The 13,123-nt window shown below is 45.9% G+C and overlaps 1 protein-coding gene across 5 annotated transcripts in view; it reads right to left on the bottom strand.

Annotated features, from left to right (window-relative positions):
• LOXL3 (lysyl oxidase like 3) overlaps positions 1–13,123 on the bottom strand; it is a 330,073-nt gene that overhangs the window by 20,314 nt on the left and 296,636 nt on the right. For all 5 annotated transcript variants that reach the window (XM_069203048.1, XM_069203150.1, XM_069203233.1 and 2 more), the window contains 3 exons: positions 10,561–10,723; positions 9,582–9,825; positions 428–543 (listed from right to left, as the gene is read on the bottom strand). In XM_069203048.1, the coding sequence (XP_069059149.1) occupies positions 428–543; positions 9,582–9,825; positions 10,561–10,723 (523 nt within the window). The remainder of the gene's footprint in view (positions 1–427; positions 544–9,581; positions 9,826–10,560; positions 10,724–13,123) is intronic.

The following is a 13,123-nucleotide window of genomic DNA, read 5'->3' as shown; positions in this document are numbered from 1 at the left end:
TTTTGACACAAACCTGCGCAGGTTTGCGTCAAAAAGTATAAATATGCCCCTAAAGGTCAACCCCCAATCATACAAAGTTCAACTATCTCGTCCCCTTCGCCTCTGGTTTCATTGTCCATCCGCGGAACCCCCCCCCAGGGCGCCCTCTCCATCAGACACACGTCTCATTTTCCAGTTTATATTGCATCTCACATTTTTCCTAAACACTCCTTTAACCCCTCTTAGCAACTCACTGTGTCTGATTCCTGTTTCCGCGCATGCCACATGCCTTCAAGGACACTTCCAGCTGCACGGACTCCTCAGTAAATATTACTACGTAATTACAAGAGAACCCCAGCAGATAATTGAGGCGTGAGAGGTCCACTGACATTGGTGGAATCTGCATGCTCTAAAACCAAACCACCCAACACTTCGAGCATCAACCTACTTTCCTGGCATTCTGTGTCCTCCAGGCAGAAGCTGGCTTTGTGGCCCTCTGCCACCTTGGTGCCGTTGGGGGTCAGGATGTCATAGTGGGTGAATATGTCCATGCTGTGGTAATGCCTGCAAGACACACAACCAGAGAGACAACACAACACAGAGAGCACGGTCAAACCATTCTGGCAATTCTGTGCACTACCTTTGAGAAACAAAACAAAAGGAATGCGTGGAGATACAGATGTGGACCTTCTGGGAGAAACAGACTTGTGGGACACCGTATTATCTATCTTTCAAAGCACCCTCTAATTATGGTTTACAATCAAAGGGAGAAACACAACTTGGGGCTTGGAAAAGAGCAGCAGCGTGGCTTCGGCCTTCACATCTTACACGGTTTCGTGAGCAGTAGGTTTCACCGTAGGTTGGCCACACGTCCTCTTCACCCTCCACGTCACATGATGCTACCGAACACCCACAAGGTTTTAGCAGAAATGCAGGAGGAGTAGAAACACCAGTACAAAACCTTACCTGAAACCAAAGCTGCAGCACCTAGCTAGGAAGAATAAACACATCTCAGCCGCCTCCTGGGGCGGACGGAAGCCATGGAGTAATTAGAAGAGGCACCATGGCTCGTTGTGTGGACAACATGAGGTGGCAAAGACTCTGAAGAGGAATGTACTTTTAGGTATCCAGCAAGCTCCCAATGCCCTTCACTTCCCTTTATTGGGGCTTCAATCAAATTACTCCTACAAAAGTTATCTCTGAACAGCATGAGTAGGGATTAAAGGGGTGGAGCCACTATTTTGACCACTGCATAGGCAGTGTGGGGAGCAGTTTGTAAGGGGGGTGCAGCCAAGGAGAATGGAAAATTCACCCACTCTCAGCTGCAACCAAGTAATTGATGGTATCATGCGATGATCACCAGCTGCTGTTTTTGTACCCCTGACGGTCAGCTAAATACCCTGCAGCTCAGAAACATGAAGAATTTGCGAACAGAAACCACCCTTAACCAGAGATAATGTTGGCCGGCTGGAGTCATAGGTAGTGGGACCATTCATGGTGGCCCGCTGAAGGAGTGTTGACCCTAGTGGAAGAAAACACCTACTTAAGCCCTTCATTATCTTAAATTAGAGTCACTTCTGACTGCACTTGTGATGATCTTCTGGGGAACCGCCTCATATTGACGTGTCCTCAACATCTAAGGGTGTTTGCAGATATACATGAGATTGACGATGTTGGTAAATAGGTGATTATCTCTTTCAGATGATCCACTTGCCCAGCTATGTTCTGGGTACATCATCACCTGTCCATCATCTTCTTCCACTGTAGTAAGTGCACACTGCGTGCGCCTTGAAGCCAAAGTTAGGTTCCTGTTGGAAAGGCTTTACGTGGTCCTGCTTTCAAGTCAAAGCTCTAAGTTCTCTCCTCGCTGGGTTTCATCAAGCCCACTGCTGGAGTTTGTAATGCTTCAATGCTTGTAATGCTTCACAGATGTCACATAGGAGTTGCGTTACATTGGAAGGCATTGTGGGGGCAGTGAACACTCACTGCAATCCCTGGTCTATTGCACGGTTCAGTCTTTGTTTAAATATTCAACTCTATCAGGTTGTCTTGTGGCTGGGTGGGTGTAAGATGGATCCTGGTGGTACGTTATATCTTGGAGAACTTTAGTATCTATTGTTTAAAACCTTAGGGATGCTTAGGCCCTATCATGGTTTGGTGCAAGTGGTCATGGTTCTATCCTGTTGTTCTTGCAATGGTTTGGTGTAAGCTCCATTAACTTTTGGTGTAAGTTCTTCAATGGTTTAGTATAAGTTGAATAGTGGTTTGGTGTTTCGTCTACAGTGGATCGGTGTATGTTTTATAATGGTTTGGTATAAATCCTATCATGGTTCTTGTGAATTCCATAGGGGTTTGGTATAAATTCCATCATGGTTTGGAGGAATGTTCTGCAATGGTTCTTGTAAGCTTTACAGTGGTTCAGTGCAAGTTCTTTAGTGGTCCTGTGTTAATTTTACCATGGGTCTGAGGGATTACTTCCCACATTGGGATATGGGAACTGACTGACAAGAAGACCTGAAAACAAACTAGTTTCCCACCACAGAAGGAGCCCCTCCATCAAGGCTCCCATTGTTTTTTCTGGGTAAATCTAAGATGCCATATTCAATCAGCCCTGAATGGGCTTTCTGAGTGCTTGATTTCAGAGAAAGTTTGGTGTGACTTTGTTCAGGCCTCGCTTGTATAAAGAGTATTTTCAAGGACACCAAGACAGGCATACACGAACAGTAAAATGCACATAGAAGAAGGAAGTCAAGCTGCTTCTACATACATGATGACAGGCACATACAAGAACGCAGAAAGACCATATAAAATGGAAAGAGCTTTTACAAACAATAAGATAGTCCTATGAACACAAAGCCACCCATTCAAGTGTGAAAAGACAGATACCTACAGACATCAGCGCTACAGGCACAAGTAGGAAGCAAGACCCCAGCATCTGACAACAGGCACGCTTTTTAAACCAGATGTAAACATTTAAAACGAGACCCAGCACACATTGATGTGTGCAGGGTCTTGTTTTCAATGTTTTAAACCAGAATTCTGGCCATCTGAGGCCTAGGGGGTTGGTCCTCAAGACCTGTGCACCATCAGCATTACCAATTGCACATGTAACCAAATACAAGGTACGGCAATGTTCACTTCGACCCCCATCCTGTATTTACAGATGTAAACTTTTACAGCCCCCTTTGACCTTAATCTCAACTACTGCCGTTATTCGGTAGTGCACCCTAGTCCACTGTTTTCCATCCATCATGCAGCCACAGTCTGGACCAAGTAATATCAGCCTTAACCCTACTACCTGGTGAAGAGCCCATATTAATTAAGGGAGAGGTACACAACATTGTCACCAAACCTGATGCAGTGCCTGTAAAACATAAGTTTAGAAGAGTACCAAATGGTATCAGAGTGTGTGGGGGGGGGAGAGGGTTTACGAAAATACTTTGTGATATGATTCAGGAGGGAATTATAGAACAAATTAAAACCTCAAATTGTATTTCCCCAGTGGTGATCACAAAGAAGTCATATGGAAATCTTAGATTTTGTGTTGATCTTTGCACTATAAGTCAGAATATATTAGTTGATAACTATTCTTTACCTACTTTCAATGAGTTGGCATTGATATTGAAAGGCGATAAGTAATTCAATAGAATAGATCTTAGGCGTGCTTATCACCAGATCAAATTACACAAAGATTGGAAGCACCAGGCAGCTTTCAGAATGATGGAGGACACTTTCTGATTCAACAGGTTACTGTTTGGGCTGTCATTGGTGTTAAGTGTCTTCCAAAGGTAGAGGGAGATGTTCAAGGGAATGGATAATGTATTTACTTTCAGGGGGACATGCTGGTGTTTGCAGAAACTAATTAAATTCACATTGTTGCCCAGAAGCAAGTGTTGGACAGACTTGTAAAAGTGGGTCTGACTCTCAAAAAAGAAAAGCGTATATTCCTGATAGCGGAAATAGAAAATTCGGGATACATATTATCTGAAGCAGGCGTCAAACCAACGAAAGATGTATTGAAAACAATACATCTTGTTCCTGCTCCTCAGAAGAAGATCAGTTAAGGCCTTTTTTTAGATCCTGTTGAATATTATTCAAACTTTGTAAGGAGTTGTGCACACAACACTGAAAAATTGTAAGTGCTGAAGAAAGGGTGTGGTTTTGTTTGGCGGGAACTTCAATAAGAGTGGTTTCAGAATATAAAAAAAATACGTTTACACTGCTAATGAGTTTTTAACACTACATGGATAACGATCCTTACTGTTGTTGCCAGTGTTATTGATATAGGTGCTATATTATCTCACATGCATGTATGGGGGGGAAACTGTAGACTTTGTCTCTAGTTTACTGACCAACACAGAAATAAATTATTCTGTGATTGAGAGAGGCACCAGCTGCAATGTGGGGTGCGGAGTATTTTAAGGACCTACATCTGGGGTCTTCAGATTGTACTTTGCATGGGCCATAAATCAATAATGAAGATATTACCACCAGGAGGGGGTAACAAAGGATAAGCAAGCTTAGTCCATTTGGCAGCATGCCTTCAAGAATATTGATACTGCACTAAACATATTCCTATGTGGTATAACATCCAAGTGGAATTTTTATCATGTTTACTGTTACATTGGCAATTTCTAGATAAATATGTGGTTGAGGCATTTAAAAGAGATGGTCCAGTGGCATATTTATGTGATGTGACTCAATGGAGTCATGGAGCCATATCTAGAGCGGAGCTGTATTGAGCTATGGAAGGGGACTCTGTGTTGATAAATGTCTTGAATGTCAATTTGAAGGCAAGTAGAAGCGAGAGTACCATACCAAGGGGCACATTTACAAGGATTGGCGTAGGCTAGCGCCGCAAGTATTTCTGCTGCGCTGCCATATGCCAATTCCAAAGGGCAGAAATGCACCGTATTTACAAGATACAGTGCATTTCTGTCCTTTCCATCTGTGCTGGCGCAACTTTTGCTGCCTAGTGCCAACCAGGCACCCTTGCACCATGGTGCCAGGGTGTCTGCGTTGCATGCAGGATTGTTGTTTGTGCTGGAAGGGGCACCTTCGTGCATAAAAGCAATCCTCGGAGGCGGTTACCTATTTCTATGTGTGCTGCAGAATACAGCACACATAGAAAGAGAAAAAAATGAGGCGAAATAAAGATAGTTTGCCTCGTTGTGCCTCCTCTGGGGAGGCGTACAGTTTTGAAGCATTCCCGGGTTTACAGATCCTTGTAAATCTGAGAATGCGTCAAAACCCAGGGGTGTTGCATAGGAACGCCCCTGCAACGCCCATGGAACACCCTCCTGATGTAGGGAAAGGCAACATAGCGACTTGCACTGTCTTGCCTTACTCCATATCTACGAGGCCATGGCCTTCTAGATATGGGTCCGCACTATGCGCTATCGGGGTGCCAGGGGTTGTAAATCTGCTCCGAAGTGCTGTGTGACCTTATATCAAAGTAGTGGAAGTGTTATCTGTAGTTGGTGAGAACATCGTAAGAGAGGGGACAAATTTGTTCTTCTAGTGGGTCTAAAGATGAAGTTAACATGACACATGAGAGCCATTTCGGTCAAACCTTAACAAAAAAAAGGCTTAAAGAAAACTTCTGGAATGGTTGAACTTTGTGTTGATTGCACTATGACGAGAAGAGATTAAGGCCAATATCTATACTCGCTAATTCAGCGCAAACCTAATTCCATAATTATACTTTGGCACTAGACATGTCTAGCGCCAAAGTTATGGAGTTAACGTCGTTTTCTGGACATGAACACCTACCTTGCATCAATGAGGTGCAAGGTAGGCATTCCCATCCAGAAAAGGACGATATGGCCATTGCGCCATATTTATCCCCCTGTGCTAAAATCCAGCACGGGGGAATGGGGGCCTTAAGTAATGGTGCTAAGCTTGCTTAACGCCATTATTCAATGCCTGGGTCAGGGTAGGCGTAAGGGGACCTGTAGGCATATTTCCATGGTCAGAGACCATGGAAAGTGCCCACAGGTGCCCTTCCCTGGTCCCAGGGACACCCCCACCCACACCAGAGGGACATCCAGGTAAGTCCCGGTAAGTATATATATTTTTTTATTTTACCCCGCTCTGGGGCCCTGACTTGGGGCCCCCTGCACGGCACAGGCCCCAATGGCCATGCCCAGGGGACATTTGTCCCCTGGGCATGGCCACTGGAGTGGTGGGCATGGCTCCTGTCTTTACTAAGACCGGAGCCATGTCCATGTGGGTTGTGCACCAGAAAATGGCGCTACACTACTTAGAGGCCCTTAATATACTGAGGATCTGAAGGTGCAATACTTGCCCTTACTGGATCTTTAAAGATCTTCTCTGCATGCCTAGTGATCCCTTTTTGCATGGGTAAATACTGGCATGCCCTAGTGGTAGAAGAAAGTGCTTCAAATACAAGTAGAAAGTCATCCTCTATTGGGTCTTTGTGTAATGGGACCTGGTGGTATGCCGCTGTCCTGGCTATCAGCTCCTGGAATGATGTTACATCATCAGTGGTGAAGGCTTAGCTGGGTAGAAGTCCGAGTCGGTATCCCGGGTTGGAGGGGGTTGTCAATGTTATAGGTATCCCATGGGTCTATATCTGTCTAATGTATGCTATCTCCCTCTCCCTGATCCCCGTGTAAGACTGTGGGGAGCCTTCTGTGTCACCAAAGTCACTAAATGTGTAATGTGGTGAAGGAGGTGGTGAGAGAGGCTGAGGAGGTGGTGTTGAACCCGGAGAGGTGGATGTAGAGGAATAGTGGCAATGTCCTTCTTTTTCTTTTTAGGAGGTGTGGGTAACACAGTAGTCTCCTCAAAAGTAAGATGGCGCTTTGATGGTGTAGACGCTGAATACACTACTTTTGCCAAAATTCATCCAGGTTGAATGTGTATTTTCTTCTGTTTTGGGTTGATTTTTTTCTGCCATAGTCTCTAGTATGCTTTCTGGTGCCGAAATGGTATGTTTCGGAACCAACGGTGACCTGGTACCAAGTTGGTCAGAGCCAAGGTTGTGGAGGAGGATGCGCTCGGAGCCGATGAGGAAGATCTTTGGCTCGGCACCAAAACTGGTTGGCTCCGGACAGCAGAGGTATGTTTGGGCTTGGCTTTTGGTGCCTGAGCCCGAGGGTGGGACATCCTTAACAGATGGTTGGTGCCTACCATGGCCCGAAGGCAGTGGTGGCCCAGGAGCAGTAATTTTGGTCAAAACTGAGAGTCTTTTAGTAGGCTGGACAGAGGCATCAGTATTCACTGCGTGTTGTCCCTAAGGAACATCTTGGATCTGCACTTTGAACTGTACTTCCGAGTCGGAGTCCGAGATAGAAAGGGCCTCCTCTTCTGCTGTTGTGGTCTTGTGCAGCTCTTCCTCCTGTCAAGAGGACATAAGATATCAGGGTCTCCTCGAGGTCCTTACACTGCATCTCTTTTCGATGCGCTCTGCGATCCCTAAACGATCAACAGGCCTCACAGTTCTCCTTCTCATGGTCGGGAAACAGACACAGGCTGCAAACCTGATGGAGGTCATGTGAGGATACTTTGTGTGGCAGCTATGACCAAATCGAAATGGAGCCGTTCCATTAGCAGCTCATCTCAGTTTAAATCCGATGAGAAAAGAAGGCCCAGACAGGCAAAGCCCCGAAGGCTGCAAGTGAAGCACGTTGAACCGACGAGTGACGGTTTTCTTCGTTTTCGAAAGGTGAGATAGAGAACGCAATTGAGAACAATACCAATGGCAATCAAGGTGTAAATGTACCAAATGAAGCCTAAAAAAACGCTCTTGAGTGGGAGCACTGGAGAAGATGTCCGAATCCAATGGCGGAAAGAAAGCACTCTAACAATGGAGTTGATTGCCCAAGTGCACTATCACTGAGAGGAAGAGTCACTTTGCCTCGTGACTAGAGAGACTTCTTTGAAGAAAAACAACTTGCACACATCTGGACCCAACACTAGATGGCAGGAGTATGCGTATGTAAGTGTATCTACAGCCACACACGCCATCGAACGGAATGTTTTTTTGTTAATCCTGTGTTTGCTATGTTTGGCCTGACATGGGGATTCCAGCCTAGTCAGTGGTATGTTGGGGAGCTAGGGAGCACCATGCTCGGGTCGTTGGTCTCAATAAACACATAGAAATTATTTAATTGTGATTTCCTCCATACAAAATACGTCTATAACTATTGTCCTGCATGAGGGAATAATGGGGCTGCCATGCCTCTCCCTTTGTAATACCCATCTTCCTGCCACCCGCAGTAATGGAGCTGCCATAGCTGTATCTTTATACCAGAGCTCTCCTCCAGCATCAGGGTATAATGGGACCGGCATACTCATACCTTTCTAACAGACACGTCCCATGCATCAGAATTCATTGACATCGACACACTGTTTCATGCATGTTTTCCCACAAGCAAGGCCTTGTCATGCACATTCCCCACATACAGCTTTCCCGCATGCCAACTTATTGGCATACTCAGACCCACACGCATACACGACCACTGAATGCTGTACCTTCTGTGAATGAAAGAGGAGTTGCAAGTCTGTGAAGCCACGGTCAATACTGTCGAAGATTGTTATAAGGGTGAATGTTTCATATTCGTACAAACTATACATCACGGGGTGTCCTTGGTGGAAAGCCAATAAGGAGTCAGTCTCCAAACAAGGCTCTGCCAATCAGAACCTGGGATATGATGTAATAATGGATCAAACCTATAGAGTGGAGGGGTCAGATCTTAAAAGTCAATGACTTGTAACAACTTGGGGCAGATCCGTAGAGATCATGGAAGTTGGATAGGACGATGCCTGTGATAGGCTCCTAGAGGTGAAGAGTGGTGGGTTAGCCTGAGAAGTGACTACATCTGCACAGCACTTACGAGCCCATCCGTGCCAGCACACCTGTCCCAATTCCTAAAGTCTTTGTGGGTGAGTCCATCTTAGACACTGCTACTCAGAGGTCCCTATTTCTATTTGTGTCTTTTATACTGCCTTTATTCGCTTTTGTTTTGGTTCCTGTAGCTAATTTGACTTTCAGGCTAAGCTTTGTCTTTGAAGAGGTGGATGCTTTGTGATGTTAGACTAGTGATGGGTGGTGCCACGTCTCAATGTGGTAAACCTGGTCTGCACCTTGAGTATTGGTGCACTCCTGCCAATGAAGTACATTTTGGAGAAACCAAGTGAGCCACAAAAGTCCTCATGACCTACTCTGAGCAACGGTTGTGCAGTCCATAGAGAGAAGAGAGTCACCTGAGGGACTCAGGTGGACTCTCAAAAGCCACACTGTTTTATTCGGTGAAAATATTTTGTCTTTCATAGCGCTAGAGTTGACTTATTCTGCATCTTTGAGAACCTGATTCTGAACTCTATTAATGGGTACAATAGCTTAATGCAGGCAGTTCTAGATCTGACCGATCTTAGCTTGATGTCTTGACTATGCTTTGCAAATGCTGACATCATCGTGCATGTGCTGGTAGCAACCTAACCATAAGTCTGCTGAGCGGATCTGGTCTAAAATCATTGAGCAAGAAGTGAGTGAATACTTCTGGGACACCACCGCCATCCTCACAGCCACAAGACTCACATAGTCCCCCACGAACCATGGTGCACCCCCCATTTACCTATGGCATTCGTGCCACACCCAGGAGTGGCGGCCGGCCTTGGGGCGGAAGTCGGCCCGCCCGTTGTTGTGGATCTGGGAGGAGAAGCGCAGCAGTCTTCGGTGGCCGTATGGCCAGTTGGCGTGGCGGGCTGTGCTGGAGAGGCAGTTCTCCTCGGCGGCGCAGTAGAGCATGTGCAAGGGTCGGTCCTCAATGTAGGCCGTCTCCTGGACCAGGTTTGCATGGAGGAGGAGGTCAGAAGCAGCTGAGGAAAAGCAGAGACAGAGTGAATGGGTTGAATACAGGGTCTGACCAGTGGGTCCATCTCAACACGGTTATGACTGCATGTAGAAGCCCTGTGGTGACCACCCCATGTCAGTCCAGCATTAGAGAGCTACACGTGTGCATTATTGCAGTAAAGGGCTTCTTTTGTGGCAATAAATGAGCAGAGACTACTGTGTGGAATTTCACTGACGTCTGTGCACTGGAGCCCAGTTATGGGCCACACAGTGCAAGGGCAGACTGCGTCAGTATCCTTCTTTGCCATCCCCCCTTGTGTGAGGTGTCATAATCAGGTGTAGTGACTTATGCACCGTCTCAGTTTCGTTACGGACCCTAACCCCTCGTGTGCAGTGAAATATTCAGAGGTAGTGACTTGTAGATTGTCTCAACATCCTTACAGGCCCTCCCCCCTCGTGTGAGATGTCATTTTCAGGGATAGTGACTTGTGAGCTGTCTCACTAGTGTGAGATGCCATATTCCAGGGTAGTGACTTGTGAAATGTCTCAACATCCTTAAGGGCCCCTTCAGCCACATGTGAGGTGTCATATTCAGGGGTAATAACTTGTGAGCTGTCTCACTAGTGTGAGGTGTCATATTCAGAGGAAGTGACTTGTGAACTGTCTTAGCATCCCTACAGACCCCTCCCCCCTCGTGTGAAGGACCACTGGGACTCCATCACCCCAGTGAGCTCCTGCACATGGGGGACACCCAGCCTTACTTTCTGAGCAGATGACGCCGGCAGCGAAGCGGGAACCCGTCTTCTTGCAGTTCACGTTGGCGCCATGGCTATGGCAATGGCTGAGGGTCATCTCTGTCCCCGTGCACTTCACACCACTCAGAATCATGTCCGTCACGTTGCTTGCATCCCAGTACCACGTTTCCTTGGAAAAGTGAGCTTGGATTATCACAAGTCAAGGCACAGCAATGAGCAGAACAGCGCGCAGCACCACAGCGACACTCTGCTCTACGCGGCCTACCTCAATCCATGTCTACCCTTCTAGACACCTCTGGATCAATAAGAAACCCTCCTCGGGAATCTGGGGACAGGTTACACTTTATAGATCCTTCTGCAGATGACCTCATCTATGTTGGACAGCAATGTGTTTCATTTAAAAATGCTCACCAGCCAATCAGGTTACACCTTACAGATCCTTCTGCAGGTGACCTCATCTACGTTGGACAACAATGTGTTTCATTTAACAGTGCTCACCAGCCAATCAGGTTACACTTTACAGATCCTTCTGCAGATTACCTCATCTATGTTGGAAAACAATGTGTTTCATTTAAAAATGCTCACCAGCCAATCAGCTTACACCTTACAGAACCATCTGCAGATGACCTCATCTATGTTGGACAGCAATGTGTTTCATTTAACAGTGCTCACCAGCCAATCAGGTTACACTTTACAGATCCTTCTGCAGATTACCTCATCTATGTTGTTCAACAATGTGTTTCATTTAAAAATGCTTACCAGCCAATCAGGTTACACCTTACAGAACCATCTGCAGGTGACCTCATCTATGTTGGACAACAATGTGTTTCATTTAACAGTGCTCACCAGCCAATCAGGTTACACTTTACAGATCCTTCTGCAGGTGACCTCATCTACGTTGGACAACAATGTGTTTCATTTAACAGTGCTCACCAGCCAATCAGGTTACACTTTACAGATCCTTCTGCAGATTACCTCATCTATGTTGGAAAACAATGTGTTTCATTTAAAAATGCTCACCAGCCAATCAGGTTACACCTTACAGAACCATCTGCAGGTGACCTCATCTATGTTGGACAGCAATGTGTTTCATTTAACAGTGCTCACCAGCCAATCAGGTTACACTTTACAGATCCTTCTGCAGGTGACCTCATCTACGTTGGACAATAATGTGTTTCATTTAAAAATGCTCACCAGCCAATCAGGTTACACCTTACAGATCCTTCTGCAGATGACCTCATCAATTTGTTTCATCAACAATATTTAACAAGTACATTGGGCAAAGCCCCACAGTACAATTCAATTGGTGGCATTTCTAGAGCGCGCAGGGAAAAGAGACGCCTAAAGAGGGCCAGGTCCAATGATCCTACCAGGCAGGAGTCACCAAGCAAGGTCTTGAGTCTCTGGGCCTGACTTAGTTTGTCAGCGGACGGGTTACTCTATCACAACGGTGATGGATAGCCAGTCCGCCGAATCCTTTAGGATGTAATGGTACTTACCGTTCAGAAGACGGGCGATCCATCACTGCTGTGACGGAGTAACCCGTCTGGCGAAAACTAGATCAGGCCATTGGTCTAAAGCAGGATTCCGAAGGGCTGCACCGTAGACCAAAAGGCAGCGCATCCCGTACTTTGGGAGCCAGGTGTGAAAAGGAACTCAGACCTCTTCTTGCTTCGTAAACGCGAGGGACTTGCAACAGTTTCAGATTATGGGATCTTAAGGATCCAGCTTAGAATATGACTTCAGTCTTTTCCAGAGTTAACTTTGTGAGAAAAGGTAATTAAGAGCCTTAAATGTATTCCTCTTGAAAGGGAGCCAATGAAGATACTGGAAGTGATGAAGAACTGCCGAGAGAAGGGCAGTGTTCACGATTAGGCGCGCAGCGGAGTTTTTAATCATTTGGAGCGTTGGATTAGGAAAGCAGGCAGGCCTAAGTACATGCTATTGCTGGCAGCCCAGTCTGGATGTGACCAAGGCATGGACAATCGCTTCTTCCCGACAGTCCTCAGGAATCAGGTAGAGCTTCCTCCGGAGAGTCCTCAAGGTGGCAAAGCAAGTGGCGGATAGAAACTGAATTTGAGACTAAAATTGAGATTGGAATCCAATGTCATCCTAAGGTTCCTAGCACCAGAGCCGAGGAGGAGCAGCAAATTTTCCAATAAACTAATTGTTCATTTGATCACAAAACTCTTGTGTACACAGGGAGCCCTGGCCTGTGCTTTGTTCTGTGAATCACGCATTAGCTGCCAAACCTGCTTGACACAAGTATATATGTGTCTAGATTTCTTTTTAAAGCCCACCTTATTTCCATTGACTCTCACAAAAGGACCATCATAATTCAAACTATTATTCTCTAACATGCATTTGGTGGCTGTCCTTTTTAACATATTCCTAATCTTATTTCTCAAATTTTTTTTTAATTGTACACGCCACCACAAAAGGAATTTCACTGCGATCTTTTACAGTGCTACAATTATTGTCCCACGACCCTTTCATGAAGCTTAGGAAAACATCATTCTTTCATCGCTAGACTCCTTGAACCAAAAGAGGGTGAAATAAGCGTTCAGGC

Source organism: Pleurodeles waltl, chromosome 1_1 (assembly GCF_031143425.1).
Source record: "Pleurodeles waltl isolate 20211129_DDA chromosome 1_1, aPleWal1.hap1.20221129, whole genome shotgun sequence".
NCBI lineage: Eukaryota > Metazoa > Chordata > Amphibia > Caudata > Salamandridae > Pleurodeles > Pleurodeles waltl.
This window is presented reverse-complemented; position numbering and strand designations above follow the sequence as displayed.